The sequence below is a fragment of the Pantherophis guttatus genome, chromosome 1 (assembly GCF_059756535.1).
Source record: "Pantherophis guttatus breed Tessera chromosome 1, ASM5975653v1, whole genome shotgun sequence".
In the NCBI taxonomy this organism is placed as follows: domain Eukaryota; kingdom Metazoa; phylum Chordata; class Lepidosauria; order Squamata; family Colubridae; genus Pantherophis; species Pantherophis guttatus.
In genome coordinates this window covers 14,795,209-14,811,932 of record NC_142063.1, presented here as the reverse complement: position 1 = coordinate 14,811,932, position 16,724 = coordinate 14,795,209, and the positions used below count along the sequence as shown (strand labels likewise).

Below are 16,724 nucleotides of genomic sequence, written 5' to 3'. Positions count from 1 at the left end.
ATTACTTCCGCCCACAGTTGGGGGAAAGGACGTGATGCGCATGCGGAAAAGAAGTTTTAGGTAGAATTACTATTGTGCTCTTTTTATATATATATATATATATAACCGTTTCGATTCCTCCATAAGACAATATTGTCTTAATGGAAAATAAATCATAGTAAATGGGATAAGAGGATGTTTGTTACTGACCATGTGTATAATTTCAAGGCGCCGGAATGCTAATTATAGAAAAGATTCAGGACGATTTTACAAAATCTCTTGGAAGGAGATTTTTAAAACGGTGCTACCGGGATTTTTTTAAAAAAAAACTGGGAAGCTGGATTGATCTGTGGTCTTTTTGAGCCCCTGATGATAGAAACTAACTAGGGTTTTTCCATTCATGCAAGGGATGGCAAATTTATATTATATTATATATAAATGTATGTATGCTTTTATACAGCTGTCTAGCACAGGAGTCTCCAACCTTGGCAACTTTAAGCCTGGTGGACTTCAACTCCCAGAATCCCCCAGCCAGCAAAGCAAAGCTGGCTGGGGAATTCTGGGAGTTGAAGTCCACCAGGCTTAAAGTTGCCAAGGTTGGAGACCCCTGGTCTAGTTGACACAAGATTAAGAGACAACCACCCACTTTAATGTTCCCTCAGAATTCATCTATCCCGTGACCCAAATCCCTGGGAAAATAGCCAATTCTTCAAAGCCACGGAAAAGGTTCACAAGTTGGGAGTTTATAGGAAGACTTTTTAGCACAGTATTTTCTCAAGCTTGGCAACTTTTTAAGGTGTGTGGATTTCCAACTCCCAGAATTCCCCAGCCCCAGCATGTTGAGAACACTTAAGTTTAAGAGCCTTGGTGGCGCAGCAGACTAAAGCACTGTTAAGTAACACCAGCTGACTGCAATTACAGCAAGTTCAAATCTCACCAGGCTCAAGGTTGACTCAGCCTTCCATCCTTTCGAGGTAGGTAAAATGAGGACCCGGATTGTGGGGGCAATAAGCTGACTTTGTATAAAAAAGAACACCGCTTTGGGGGGGGGCAAAAGCCCTACTAAGCAGGTATATACAAAAGTATGAAGGCTATTGCTTAACGCATTGTAAGCCGCCCTGAGTCTCCGGAAAAGGGCGGCATATAAATCGAACCAATAAATAAATAAATTAATTAAATTGCACCATTGCCTGGTACACATTATTCTTTCTCTGCCTAATTCAAAAGTCTGGTTTTAAAAAAATAACATATGATCTCACCTTGAATACATATAATCTTATTATGTAACAAATCTGTGAGGTGGGTTGCCCAGTTACGCAGCTTTTTTTTTCATGTCTTTGTCTTTTATGGTGCAAATCACTTCTGTTATCTTCAATGCATAAGGTTTACGTACTGGATGTATATGGCCGATTACAATCTTAAAGCATATAAGTGGGGCAGGGCAGTCTCCTTTGATATACCCCCTATGCAGGCAGCATATGAGGATAGCTAGTCATAGACCTACTTATTTTCAATAGCTTCCTTGGTGCACCTCTTATGCCCTTGGTACATAAATTATCACAATAGATCCTTGAGAATTAAAGAAGCCTTAGACACCTGTTGCTTCCCGACTGTAAAATTCCACTTGGATCAGATCAAAATAACTTTGCCCTATATCATTTGCAGGGACGCGGTGGCTCAGTGGCTAAGATGCTGACCTTGTCAATCAAAAGGTCGGCAGTTCAGCCGTTCGAAGCCCTAGTGCCACATAACGGGGTGATCTTCCGTTACTTGTCCCAGCTTCTGTCAACCTAGCAGTTCAAACGCACGTAAAAAATGCAAGTAGAAAAATAGGGACCACCTTTGGTGGGAAGGTAACAGCGTTCCATGCGCCTTTGGCGTTGAGTCATGCCGGCCACGTGACCACAGAGGCGTCATTGGACAGTGCTGGCTCTTCGGCTTTGAAACGGAGATGAGCACTGCCCCCTAGAGTCAGGAATGACTAGCACATATGTGCGAGGGGAACCTTTACCTTATATCATTTGCAATAAATCCCAGGGGCATTTCATCCACTAGAAACTGATCTCTGCATCTATATGCCATGAACAAGGAGTAAAAAAGAAATAAAAAATGGCAGAAAAATACAGATCATCTGTGTTTTTTCACCCAGGTTTGATTGAACAGATCATAGCAATCTTGCAAAATGTTTATGGTACCTCCGGATTCAGAGGTAGAAAATGATTTTTAGGCAGATAATAGATGGTTAGAACTAATCAGGTTTCTTCTTGTTTTCCTGTGTAAGACGCAAATACAGAATGAACATAGAGTAACAAGGTAGGAAGGGACCTCGGATGTCTCCTAGTCCAACCCCTTGCTCAAGGCAGAAGACCTTGGATCATCCCGGTCAAATGGTTGTTCAATCTATGTTTGAAAACTTTTAAGGATCTGGGATTAGACAGACCTTTGGTGTGAAAAAGAAACATGTGTTTACAATTCAGCAGTATGTCCAGTTGCTTTAAGTCAGGGGCCTCCAACCTTGGCAACTTTACGACTTGTGAATTTCAACTCCCAGAATTCCTCAGCCAGCGAGTTGAAGTCCACAAGTCGTAAAGTTGCCAAGGTTGGAGACCCCTGCTTTAAGTGGCAGCAACTAGATTGAGTAGACCAAAACCCACTTTTAATCTGAGCGGGCGGGATTTTATCTGATGATGGGAGGACGCTGTGGTTCATCCATTGCCACACTTACATCACTTTCTAGTCCACATTAAACTTGGACTGTAGTTGATCTCCACAGGGTGTGGCCATGGGAAAATGATTAGTCAGAGGTATATCCATCTGGATTTCAGTGGGCACTTTTGGGATTTTCTCAGCAATCTAGTAGGCAATTCTGCCAGATATCTGGTCAGACTCTGGAAGAAAGGCAACCAAAACTCTTGGCAAGATTGTCCATCAGTGACTTATCTGAGGGGTTATACTAAACTAGCACGGATGATGTTATGTCAGGCCTAGAAACCATCTTTTGCACTGGGCCTTCAGGCCTGCTACATTTACTACTGTGGGAAATTGAGAGGGGGGATTATACGGAGCAGCAATGATATATGGTCATAGTAACATTCTTTTCTCAGAGAGTCAAGGACATCTTGCCCTGCACCTGGAGGAGTGTGACTGGGAGGCATCTCCAGTTGGGATGGTGCTTTGATTGGACCTTGTGATGGACATGTGGGTGCAGTGGGCAGGGACTTGAACTTTCCTTTGGGTGGGGAAAACCTGGAAGCTTTCAGATTCAGATTTTTCCCAGCTATGCCAATATGACATCTCTAATAAAATGAAACTTTGAGGAAACTCAAGCCTCAAGAGTTTTCCTTTGTTGGGGGTGTTACTTGGAACCCTGACAGTTACCTAGTTTGGGCAATGAAACGTCTGCAAGAAAACCACCAAGCTCAGAGAACACCAAGGACTCATGTCAACCCTAAGGTACAAATATTCTCCTTTATTAGTAACTTCTCTCTTCACCAATCCTTGGTTTACCAAGGAGCTCCAGAAAATACAGTAATTGATGGAGTACTGAGAGAAATTAGAAAGGAACTTGACCAAATGTCAGTAAGAGTGTTAAGAGTAGCAAGAATCAAGACTTCTCTACCTTGATGGCTTCAGATTATGTCCCAGGAACCTAAGAGCTGCCTGCTCTTCAGATCCTGCCTTAGGCAAATTTGAAGGACCATGGGCTCAAAGTCAACAGAACAATGTTCCTGCTGATCCTTTTAGGAACATTGTTCTGTTGACTTCGAGCCCATGATGTCCTTCAAATTTGCCTAAGGCAGGATCTGAAGAGATGCACCGCCCAACATCTCACAATAGGGTCCATTTTGGAAGTACGAAAGAGCCTGAGAACTATCACTTTTGGGCTCTTAGCATTTAATCCCATCATTCATGGTGTTCTTCTGGGCTGCTTTTGAAGGTTCAGAATAGAGACCCTATGTATAGCAGTTTCACTTCCTGAAACGGAAGTTCCCCTTGATGGGTAGAAGTGGAAAAAACAACCATAGTTGCTTCTTTCCAGAGTACTGGCAGAGTTTCTTCTCCCTAGTTTTTCAGCATCTGCATAAAGCCAGTGTGACTGTTGATTTAGGATGTGGTCTTGGTGTATTGCTGACACCCATATATCTCCACCCTATTTTGAGGTAGTTGTTAAACAAGGCAGTTGTTAAGTGAGTTTTGACCCATTTTATGACCTTTCTTGCCATAGTTGCTAAGTTAGTAGCATGGTCCTTAAGTGAATCTGGCTTCCCCATTGACCTTGTCAGAAGGTGGCAAAGAGGAATCACGTGACCCTGGGACACTGCAACAGTCTTAAATATGAGTCAGTTGCCAACCATCTGAATTTTAATCATGTAACCATAGGGATGCTGTAATGATCGTGTGAAAATGGTCGTAAGTCGCTTTTTTCAGTGCCATTGTAACTTTGAAAAGTCACTAAACGAACTGTTTTAAGTTGAGGGCTACTGGTGCATTGTGACTTGGAAGTTCTATTTTCACAGGTATTGGTAGGTGAACAGGTGGAGCTCTTCCTGGAATGGGACACCTGGGCAAAAGTAACCCACACCTTCAGTTCACTCTTCTGGGGTAGTTATTATTCAGAAACTGCCAACAGAGTAAAATGCAGCTGCTCACTTGCTGGAGGGGGAAAAAAAATAACACTAGTTATGTGAGCAGCACTGACTGCCAATAAGTTTTAACAATACAATTCAATGTGATTTTTAACATGGGGGTGGGAGGGCTTTATAACTTGACTCCCTAGGGGCAGGAGATAAGATTTTCTATCATCCTCCCATCATTTTGGAATAGCTGAGGTTCAGATGATGCTCTCCTTCCTAGTGGTTAGTCGATGGTTAAGATAAGGCTGTTTCACAGATTTTTAAATCTGTAGTAACAGTTACTTTGGACCAGAGACACTAGATAAGGTTGGTGGCTTTGTCCCTTTGGAGTAATTGATATTTTGACAATGTAAATTTGCTGGAAGTTCTTAAGAATTGGACAATATACAAACAATAAATAACCCGTTAAGTCTGCAAAGATAGGCACGAGTGCATCTACCTGCAGATCCTATTGATAAATTTAGAATTTTCTCCTTTACAGCAAATCATTTTAACATGCAACACAAGCCAATTATGTCCTGGTGATTGACATGCTAGGACTGCATGAAAAGGGGAATCCGAGCACTTTCTTAGTGTTTTATCAGAAATAAGATGGAGTCAAGAATGAGGGCCATTTCATACTTATGGCAGAAGTGGCTGTATTTTGAAAATGTTAGGAATTAGCAGATTTAAAAGTTGCCACATGGCCTCAAGCCTGAAGGGCATTTGGGATATCAGAAATAGCCTTTATATATATATATATATATATATATATATATACGACTTGTGGATATATATATATAAAGGCTATTTCTGATATCCCAAATGCCCTATATATATATATATATATATATATATATATATATATATATATATATATATATATATATATATATATATATATATATATACACACACACACACACACCAGGTCCCTCTAGTTGTGTTTTGTTCTTTGTGTGCAGCACTGAGCAGGAATCGTTTTCGGCAAATAGTTGACAGGCATGTGAACTTCGATGAATCATAAGAGCACAAATTATCCAGTGGCAGAAGAGAGAAATATGAAAATGGCTCCTGACCACCAATACAATCCCAAAAGTAACTTGCAGTTTAGAAGGTCCTATGAGAAATTCAAGCATTTTTTTTTTGTAAAAAAAGAAAAAAGTGGAGACGAGTTTGCATTTCTAATCCAAATGTACTTTTCTTTATTCAAACCAGGGGTAATCGCTGGTTAGTGCAAAATGCACCCCCATATTTTTTTTTTTTTTTTTTTGCCTGAGGGAAATCTACATCTTCGCAAGGCTTCCATTAACCCCCTTAAAGAAATTCATATCCCCAAAGAATTTTTTTTAAGAACATGAAGCCTCAATTGAAATGCTGTGCTTCAAGAAGTGATACGGTGATCCCTTGCAAACAACTCTGCTCCTGGACTTTTTAATCAGATCCAAAACCAGTAACAAAATGACAAACGGACATACTTAAAATTCCTTTCCTATTTCCACTTCCCACTTTTTTTCTTTTTTTTTTTAAATAACTCCCAGTTTCTGGACCAACCACACATTAACAAAAGGAGGTTCAAAACTTGACCCTCTAAGCAGTGCTAATGGAAACCCTGTTTTTTTTTTTCTTTTAAATTAAAAAATAAGCCTGCATACATAGTAGAAAATTTCTCTTAAAAATCTCACAATCTGTAAATGTATATATTTTTCTTCTTCTTTGAACATAAAAGTTTACAATATATGGTAAAACAAAGGCTCAGGAAAAAAAATAAAATTTTCAACAAAAATAAAGAAACCTGAAGATTTTTTTTTTAATTAAAGCTGAAGACATTTTTAAAACCCTGTAGTTTGAACCAGTGACACTCTTTATTTTGTGCTGATGGGTTAAAGAAAAGATTTTTGTTTAAAAAAAAATGCAGTCCAAACACCACTGACAACTTTGCTTTCAAAAGCTGCCTCCTCTTTCTCCCCCAACACCCCTCCAAAAGATGTTACATTTGTGGTCCCCCCTCCCCCCTCTGGTAAAGTAGGTGATTGTCACAAGTTCATAAGTCTGGGCTTCCTGGGTTTCAGCTGATACCAGATATCCTGCTCTGGACAGAACTCCCTGATTTCTAGGTGGGCACGCTAGCGTCGATAGGGGTGAAAACCTTGAACGTTATGGTTCTGTCCACGGCCAAAACCACTGCCCCCTGCGGGCGGCCCACTTGAGGGTGGTACTGAAGGGCCTCCATAGGAGGGGGGCTGTTGGCTGGGGTCGGCAAAGCCTTGTCCAAAGCCACTCAAGTCTTGTCCATATCCTGGAAGGAAGGGAGAAAATAAAAGGAGAGGGTTGATGAAAAGTCAAGAGATGGAATCCTACCAACAGTCAGCAATTGAACTCCAGAGAAACCAGAATAATAAACTCGAGGCCAAAGGAAGGAAACACCGGGGTGATCTCCAGATTATACAGGTAGTCCTCAATTTACGACCACAACAGAGGCCAAAATTTATGCTGCTGAGTGAGAAATTTGTTGAGTGAATCACGGCAGTTGTTAAATTAGTAACCCAGTTGTTAAGGGAATCTGATTTCCCTTAATTTCCCCACTGACTTGTCAGAAGGTTGCAAAAGGGGATCACATGACCCAGGGACGCTGCAACCATCTTAAGTGGTGAATTAGCTGTCAAGCATCCAAATGTAAATCACGTGACCACGGGGATACTGCAACAGTCGCAAGTCTGAAAAATGGTCACCAGCCACTTTTTCCGGTGCCAAATGTCTATGGAGATTCTCAGTCATCCCGATCATAGTTGTCCCAAAGCAACTGGACTTTCTGGTTTTTCTTTCAAGATGTTTCGCTTCTCATCCAAGAAGCTTCTTCAGCTCTGATTTTTTTTTCAGTGCCGTTGTAACTTCAAACGGTCACTAAGTGAACTGTTGTAAGTCGAGAACTACCTGTGATTGCCATCGACTCTAACCACCAGTCATACTAGCAGGGTTGGCTGATGCTGGTATCACAGAACACCCTCCTCCAGTGTTATTTACAGGTAGTCCTCGACTTACGATCACAACTGAACCCCAAATTTCTGTTGCTAAGTGAGACGGTTATTTTACAGCCTTTCTTGCCACAATTGTTAAGTCAATCATTGCAGCAGTTAAGTTAGTAACATGGTTGTTAAATGAATCTGGCTTCTCCGTTGACTTAGTTTGTCAGAAGATCGTAAAAGGTTGATCACATCACCCCGGGACACGTCAACCGTCACAAATATCAGTCCGTTGCCAAAGGCCTGAACTTTGATCATGTGACCGTGGGGGGGGAGCGGTATTGCAACTTTCGTTAAGTGTGGAAAATGGTCATAAATCACTGTTGTCAGTCCTGTGGCAACTTCGAACAGTCAATAAATGAATGGTAGTAAGCCGAGGATTACCTGTATACAATTCATATGGCCACTCATCTCATTATAGAGATTCTGGGTGACTAACCATATACAATATACATAAGACATTTTAAAAAGCCCAGCATACATTTAATGATCACCAAAGAAAGACACTAATCTGTAATAATTCAAAATGATTAACTCACAACCCCCCCAAACCCTTCCACTCCTGTACACCCAGGAACAAATGTGCGTTTTTCAACGTTTTCTAAAAAGTTGGCAGGGTTAGGGCCAATCCAATCTTGAGATGGGTGCACTCTTCCTGATAAATACCATTGGTTGATTAGGTAATAGTACTTTGCAGTTCTGGGTCTGTGAATAGGTCAGTGCTTTAGTATTGAAGAGTAGGGAAAATGGGATGGAAAAAAGGAACCCTTCCCACCAATTTTATGCTTTTCACAGCCAAGTTACTTCTTGGTCACGTCTAGGTATCTGCCTAGTCTCATTGACAAGGTAGTTTGTTAAGAGGAACAAAACCAGCAAATCACCCAAGACATTGGAGCAGATGCAGCTTGATTTAATTTGCAAATAGACTTCTCGACAAAACCATTCTGACTTAATCTGCAGAAATAGGAATTGGGCTGCTTGTTTCTTTGCTGTAAGCAGGTCTTTTTCCTGAAAATCCCACCTAACTTAAAAAAATCATAAAAGAGAAGAAATTGAGGAGCAAGGAGAGCTGAGAAATTCCAATATAGGGAGCTACATTATATCAAGTCTGAACAGTAGTCCATCCAGCCCCCTCCAGTCTGTTCTTACTGGCACTGGGATTCGGTCTTTGAAATGTTTTCCCCTCATTTCCTTTCCGATGCTGCTCAACAGGGGGTGCCAGGGGCTGATCCTAGGACCTTCTGGATGTGGGCATGAATACTAACTTATGCTCCTACTCCCAACTATTAGCATCCTGCTTTCGCAATTGCTCAGACTGCACAGATTGTCAATTGCAGATTTTTTTTCAGTGCCTTCCCCTGTACCCTAATCTATAAATAGGAATCTCCCGTAAATAGGAACATCAATTTCTTTGTTTGCTGAAGGGGAGGAGTGTGTTTTTGTACAATTTTACCTTTCTAATGCCACAGCACACAGACTGTTTATGTGCAAACCTACACAACTGAGCCAACTGGAATAACATTTTCAGAATTCGCTTTTTGCTTTCTTTCAAATATTCCTTCCTGAAAAGGACTCCTTGTAACTTGAAATCTGTGATTTGCCTTCTTGATTAAGAAAATTCAGAGAAAGGAGGCATGGAAGTGGAGGCAGATATCTTGAAATAAACAGAGCGTCACTGCAGCTCCTTCTCTAAACTGTATCCAATCCTCTTTGATCATCGCAGAGGTAGAAATATAGGCTACAGGAGCCGAGATAGTCTTGTGTAGTTCTATATTTGCAGTGTCTTCCTTCTTTTAATGCAATTAGTGTTCAAACCTACCAAATAATTCTCAAAAACTTTCACTTAACTGTATCTGAATGCATTCAGAAGTGCTGCACTAGTGCTATCCTTTTGCATCATTTTAACAAAATGAAAAAAAAAACCCACCATCTTAGATCTTTCTCCCTCATTCAAATAATTGGGTGTTTTCATTAACTGAAATTTATATGCGGTTCACTTCTCCTGTCACACATTACATGTAGTCCTTGACTTACAACCATAATGCAGCCTGCTAATCACAATTATATGCCGTAACAGTCATAAACTGGATCACCCAGGTGACTGATTTGATTGTGTGACCTTTTACAGTGGTTGCGGTTGTTAAGTAAACAAACGGTTTGCTATGGGCTAGGATTTGCTGAAAACCACTAAATGCCTTTCTTGCAAAAACACTGTGAAACAAGTAATGTGGCCACGGGATGCAGCAAATGGCCATAAATGCAGGCCAGTTGACAAGCACCTGACACAAGGTCATGTGACTGCCACACCCCAGTTGTCATAACTGGGTTGTGAGTGCCCCGCAGGGAGGTTGTTGTAACTTCCAATGATCACTAAGCAACCAGTCGTAAGGCGAGGACTACTTGTATGATCAAGCTTGGTCAGCAGTTCCCTTCAGAAACGTTAAGACTGCAGCCTGCAAAGTTTTCAATCAGCTTGGTTCCCAGGTGGGAGAGACAGGTTTAACCAAAGGTCCCAAGAATTAAAACTGGGAAGGGGGAGAGAAAGAAGAGGAACTAAAACCCACCCTCTTCTTTAAGGCACTGGCAATTCACTAATGGTAAACTACTAGACTGAAGTATCCCTGATATTTAATAAGATCGAAGATGTGTCTATTTTCTAGAAAAATCTCATTTTTCTGGGTTTGATTGCCAATGGAAAAAGGTATCTAGAATTTCGTTCCAATAGTTAACCTGAGACTTTTTCCACCCCTTCTGGGTGTCTTTAAGTTAGTTTTTGATTCCTGGTGATTGCCTGAACAAATCCCTGAAGTTTTGGGGGCAAGGTTTTGGGGAAGTGTTTTTCCTCCTAAGGCTGAGAGGAGAGGATCAACCAAGGGCACCCAGCCGTCGCTGTGCCTAAAGTAGGATTTAGAACTCATGATCTAAAGGTCTCTTGATCTCTAACCTGATCCCTTTACTACTGCACCAAACTGGCTCTGTAACGTGAAACCTGTGTTACTGAAATTGCAAGGGGGTAAGAAAAGATGAAAGTTTAACCTTTTAAACTTATTTTAAACCCAGTTTAAATTAAAAGTTTTAATTTGTCAGAATGTTAAAAAACCTCTTTAGGTTTTTGAAAAACAAGTTCTGATAATTACAGGTAGTCCTTGATTTACGACCACAATGGAGCCCAAAATTTATGTTGCTAAGTGAGACATTTGTTTAGTGAATTTTACTTTTCTTGCCACAGTTGTTAAATTAGTAATACGGTTGTTAAAGTGAATCTGGCTTCCCCACTGACTTTGCTTGTCAGAAGGTTGCAAGAGGGGATCACATGACCCCAAGACATTGCAACTGTCATAAATGTGAGTCACTTGTCAAGCATCCAAATGCAAAACATATGGCCATGGAGGTACTTCAACAATCGTAAGTGTGAAAAATTGTCATTAATCACGTTTTTCAGTGCCGTTGTAATTTCCAACGGTAACGAAGTGAACTGTTGTAAGTCAAACACTACCTGTATTACTTCTCCCTCCTTCTGCTATTTTTTTTTTTAATCTTCAGCATGTTTTTGGCTCAATCAACTTTGCAAATTTCGTATTAACCCCCCCCCCAACCTCATTTGTTGAGACCCATAACTCCATGTCACATACAGCTTCTCCACTGAACTTTATCAGAGGCATTTCATACATTTAATTCCCTTGCACATTAAATTGGACTTGTCGCATTTATTCTAAGAAAAAAAAATCTGGAGTGTGCCCCAAAGTGAAGATGAGATTAAAAGCAAATAATTATTTTTAAATAACCAAGTTAAGTGTGGGAAGAGCAAGTCTCCTTCCACATACGACACACCCAAATTTGTAACTCATTATCATCAATACATTTTTCTAAAATTGAGATGTTCTCTTCTATCCACAAACCTTGATATTTCACCTACCCAAGAGAAAATCCTCTTTAGCCAATTTTAAGAAATGTACGTTAACAAGAACAGAAGGTTACCACACCTAAACCCCAGGGAGCAGATGTGCACAACAGTATTTGTGTGAAAACACAGCAGATTTTTTGGTATTAAATAAGCAATTCAGCAAACTATTTGCGTATGGTAGCAAAACAAGCTTGGGTGAGATGAATGACTCCTTGAAAGGATTTTTCAGTGGAAAGAATGCCTTACCCTCTCCATACATTGAAAGAGGTTACACCCCTGCAATGAAAAAAAAAGGTTACTTGTCTCCCACCACCCCCTTCCCCACAAGAGATTACAAGTAAGAGGATTTGGTGTAAATAGGCTCCACCTACCTACGGTAATTCACTTCTCAGCCTGACCATAAGTGTGAAAACAAAGTATTGGCCCGAAGCCTGAAGGTTCTTGAGAATAGGTACCCAGCCCTGGTAAAAAATGGAAACCAGGGTGACTAAACCCCCAAGAGAGCCCTGCACAAAAGCTACAATTCTCTTGGAAAGGCGGCAAGGACGACTTACCCATATTGGAAACTTAGGATCACTTTTGCATTTGAGATTGGTGCTGAAGAGTCTGGACTAATGCCAGAGGTTTTTTTTTTTTTAGCCATAACTATAGACCCCACTACTGCAAGTATCTTAGAAACAGCTATGTATTTTGAAATGGTAACATGCAAAACAGGAAAAAAAAATCCCACCCTTTGGTTATATTGCTTACGTATTTGTGTAGATATATACATGAAAAAAGAATTTATTTAGTCTTAAACGCATAATCTTTGCTGAGCTCTTAAGTTCAGTAGGGATCTTATCAAGTTCTGGATACATATATTTCATAGAATACTTTGCTATACTGAGATCTAGAATTTTTTTGTTAGAGGAGGTATACCGGGGTTATATTAAAGAATATAACAAGTTTCATAATCTCCCTGTATTTTTCCCTGTCCTTCATTCTCTCAGGTTCCTCTCTTGAAAAATTAGTGATTTAATCGGATGATAGACTTTATGCAAAACTCATGTCAAAATATTAAGAAAATATTCCACATAATTATAAAAGGTGTGTGGGTGTATATGAGCTTGTTAGAATATGACAAATATCTAATCTGTTCCCTTAGTCTGACTTTTTAAATTCTGTCCTCTGAAATTTAATTCTGGCAAGGATGACCTAAGGATTGTGCAACATAACATGAGATATTAAGTGTGCTTATCGTAACAATTCAGCTAGCTCTGGCAAAAGGCCATCTGCCCCTCAACAATATTCCTTGAGTGTAACTCAGTGGTTTCCAACTTTTCTGACCTCACGGGCTGCTGGTGCTGGGAGGGGTTTTTTTTCACACGTGCAACCTAGATCCTGCGCATGCACGAATGAAGCTTTGTGCACTCGCCTGCCATTTGTGCAGACCGGTTCACAACAACCTGCGGATTGATACAAGTCCTACAGACTGAGTGTCAGGGATCCTGATATAACTGAAAAACACTTGATAATTTCCTCAATATAAGAATCTGCCCAGTAGGATATTTAAATAGTGTACATTTGTACTGCTTTCATCTGTCTGACATAAAAAAAAGATGTCAAAACATGAATTCCACATGCGCCATCCATTATGTGCAGACAATTTAAATAAGGCACTTCTAGGCAATGCTCTAACGAAGAAGGCTTCCTGATGGGGGATAGAAGACACTTTCATTCAACTTTACTTTTTTCATTCCAAACATTCATTCATTCTTTGTCTTCCTCTACTCAAAAGCCATCTGATAAAAGGAAAAATCTCTTCAAATAGCACAGTGCCACTCTTAATTTAAATAGCTGTCTTTAAAATTAGAACAAAAGATGAAGATACTGATGAAGAATATAAACATCCAAAAGCAATTGATGAGAAAATGGTTTTAAGATGGAGAAAAAAATGAAAAACTGGCTATCACTATGACTAATATGAATTGCATGTTATATCAGAATTATGTGCCGACATGGAGTAAAATTAAGAAGGATATGTTAAGGTGGGAGAAATCACAACTGTCATTGGAATGAATATTTTGCTAAGGAGGATTTTTTTTTTTTTTTTGTTTCAAACATTCTCTATTCTGACATCTGAGGTACCATTTAAACAAAGGCAGAAAGATATTTTTAAGTTTGTATGGCAAGAAGAAAGAAATGGGTTAAATGTGAAATACTTCCGGATGCAAAGGAACAAGGAGGACTGGGATTGCCCGATTCGAAATTGTATTTCGCAGCCTGCAACTTGGTTTGGATGAAAGTATGGGTTTTGCTGAGAAATAAAATAATTTTAAAATTGGGAAGGCACAATCAGAGGTTTGGATGACATGGTTTTTTATGTTACACTAAAGTCAAGGGAGATTTTAAAAATCCTAATATTAGAAATGCCATATTGAGGAATATGGAACATAATATTCGGGAAGAATGCTTGGAGAAGAAAAAAAAAGAAGAATCACAATCATTGCAGGAGTTTTCTTGATTTCCCCCAGAAACCTAAAAATGGGGAGCAGTATGTCTCTCAATTGTGTCATCAAGGCAAAGAAAGAAAAATTGTGGATTATCAAGAAAATGGAGGATATGCATGTGTAAGACTGTAGCAGGGGGGGAAAGGGAATTGCATTCAGGGCCAGATTAGTTCAATTGTAACTAGCTGATCTATGAAGATCCAGTGATGAGTATTTCACATCCAGCTAATAAAAGCTTTACAGATAGTCCTCAAATTACAACTATTTGTTCAGCGACTGTTTGAAATTACAACGGCGCTGAAGGTATGGTTGTTATAACTGGACCTCCGCATTTCAGTCATCCAAGCACTGTTGCATTAACATGATTATGATCTAGGCACCTGGCAACAAGGTTGCATTTATGATCAATTGTAATGTCCCACGATCACATTTGCAACCACGACCACCCGGCCGGATGGGGTAAGTCTCCCCCACACATCCACCCTTCCTCAGCCCTTCTGCGTTTGTGCCTGGTACTTATGGTACTGCATTTGCACCTGGTACCTGAACCCCTCCCCAAGGGGTCTATGTCAACCCACCACGGACAACTCGTCACGGAACAACTTGCCTCTGACAACTTGCCAAGAGACAAGAGTTACGCTAATATCAATAAATGATGGAATGTAATCATTAAAGGATGCAAAAGAAGGGAAAAAATTAAACATCAATGAGAAAAATTAAAATGATTTTCTAAATTATTTTAAATAATTAAATTGAATTATTAAGTTGTCCTTGGAGTTGTCACGTGGTGAGTTGGCCGAGGAGAGTTGTCCCATTCTGCTCCCCAAGCTTTGCTGCACCTCCTTCGCACGTCCATGCACCCCCACATCCCTGTGCGCCCTTCACTGCACTTCCTTTATGCATCCCCTAACACTCTTCTCAACTCAGCAGCATCTACTTACCTGCCCTACCAGCCTGCTTGCCAGCCACCTGGGACTTGCCAATTCCTGCTGGCTTCTCCGTGGACTTGGTTGAGAGAAACCATCAGGAAGTTGCCTCACCTAACAAATGTGGGATTCAGTTAATGATTGAACTAAATCATTCAACCGGGACTGCAGGGATTGCTGTTGCTAAGTGATTGCCTTTGATGACTGCATTGCTTAGTGACAGAAATTCTGGTCCCAAATGCTGTCGTAAATCGAGGACTATATGTATCTTGCTTCTAACAAAGCCTTAGCCTTTATTATAAAATAATTTCTGCTAGATGGGAGGAGAACTTTTTTTTCGTAAGTAGATGGAATCCCTGCAATCCCAGAAGGAAGTCAGCCTGGATCTAAGAAGGCAAGGGAAGAATTTTTATGGAATATCTGCTAAAACATTAGGACTTGTTAGTATTAGTTATTAACTTAAAAGCAGCACTAAGGTTACTAAGCAAGAATAACTCCGAACAGTGGTGAAACTGTACTATTTAATTCAAAATGTAACATCTGTAACTTCATCCAGTTTTGAATGTTGAAAATTGCAAGTGTCTTCCTGAAAGGATTGTGTATTCATGTATATACAATTTTTTTTTGCAACTAACATTTCAATAAAGAAATATATTTATGCATTGTACAACTTATTTTTCCCAAATCCAATTTTTTTCAGATGATTTTTAAGTACCCTTTAATTCAAGAAATATGGAACTTGTTACTTGTGATAAATTCACATTGACCTAGATTCAAAACTACTGCCAGTGCCCCTGTGCAGGGGGTTGGACTAGAAGACCTCCAAGATCCCAGATTATACAGATTAACAGAGTTGGAAGGGACCTTGCAGGTCATCTAGTCCAACCTCCCGCCCAAGCAGACCCTGCACAATTTTGACATTCCTTTCAACTCTTGCTTTTCTGACACCTCCATGCCAAGCCATTATTCCTCAAGGCAGCAATGATAGCTACAACTTTAAATGGCAAATGGCTATCCTCTACTAGTCCCTTCCCATGAATGGGCAACATATTCACAGGACATGATTATCCTGTCTGGATCCCAGAGACCAATTACCTTGACAAATGGTGATCCTAAGTTTCTAAAGCTGGCACACTTTTAAAATGTGAAATTGATACCACAGTGACAAAGGGTATAGGGAGATCCTTTGTCAACCTTACTCACATTACAGCCCCCTAATTCTATTTCCCAACAATATTATTACAAACAAAATGAAAGGTAGCAGAAAGAAAGACAAGCAGCAGGGAAAAGCTGGGGCCCGGAGCAAGGGCCACAGCTCTTGGAACTGTCACTTACCAAACTGGCTATAGGAGAAATCTGGTTGGGCAGCTGGAGGCTTGTTCATGTCCTGAGTAGGCTGAGATGGTGGTGGAGGTGGAGGGAAAGCGAGTGGTGTTGCCCCAGGGGTGGCAGGTGGTGGAGGAACACCGGGAGGAGCAAACTGGTCAGGTGGAGGAGGTGGGGCACCATACCCAAAGCCTAAAGGGAGGAACAGAAACCAGGTAAGCTTTTACAGTACAATTCACGTCCAAGTTCCCCAGCCGTGGTGGCACAGTGGTTAGAATGCAGTACTGCAGGCTACTTCTGCTGATTGCCGCTGACTGTAATTTCGCAATTCGAATCTCACCAGGCTCAAGGTTGACTCAGCCTTCCATCCTTTTGAGGTTGGTAAAGTGAGGACCCAGATTGTTAGGGGCAATAGGCTGACTCAGTAAAACCGCTTAGAGAGGGCTGTAAAGCACTATGAAGCA

General features: G+C 40.5%; 1 protein-coding gene and 1 long non-coding RNA gene across 4 annotated transcripts in view; one reads left to right on the top strand and one right to left on the bottom strand.

Moving 5' to 3' along the window:
- Positions 1 to 3: 3 nt before the first annotated feature.
- On the top strand, positions 4 to 1,162 carry LOC148116336 (uncharacterized). The gene is made up of 2 exons (XR_015734173.1): positions 4 to 60; positions 642 to 1,162. It is a non-coding gene; the product is annotated as an uncharacterized LOC148116336 (long non-coding RNA).
- Positions 1,163 to 5,767: 4,605 nt separating this feature from the next.
- DAZAP1 (DAZ associated protein 1) overlaps positions 5,768 to 16,724 on the bottom strand; it is a 57,994-nt gene continuing 47,037 nt past the window's right edge. For 2 of the 3 annotated variants that reach the window (XM_034422643.2, XM_087893686.1), the window contains 2 exons: positions 16,270 to 16,452; positions 5,768 to 6,891 (listed from right to left, as the gene is read on the bottom strand). In XM_034422643.2, the coding sequence (XP_034278534.2) occupies positions 6,719 to 6,891; positions 16,270 to 16,452 (356 nt within the window). In that variant the 3' untranslated portion in view covers positions 5,768 to 6,718. Of the gene's footprint in view, positions 6,892 to 11,890; positions 11,981 to 16,269; positions 16,453 to 16,724 lie in introns of all 3 variants that reach the window. The other variant, XM_034422644.2, reaches the window with a different exon arrangement.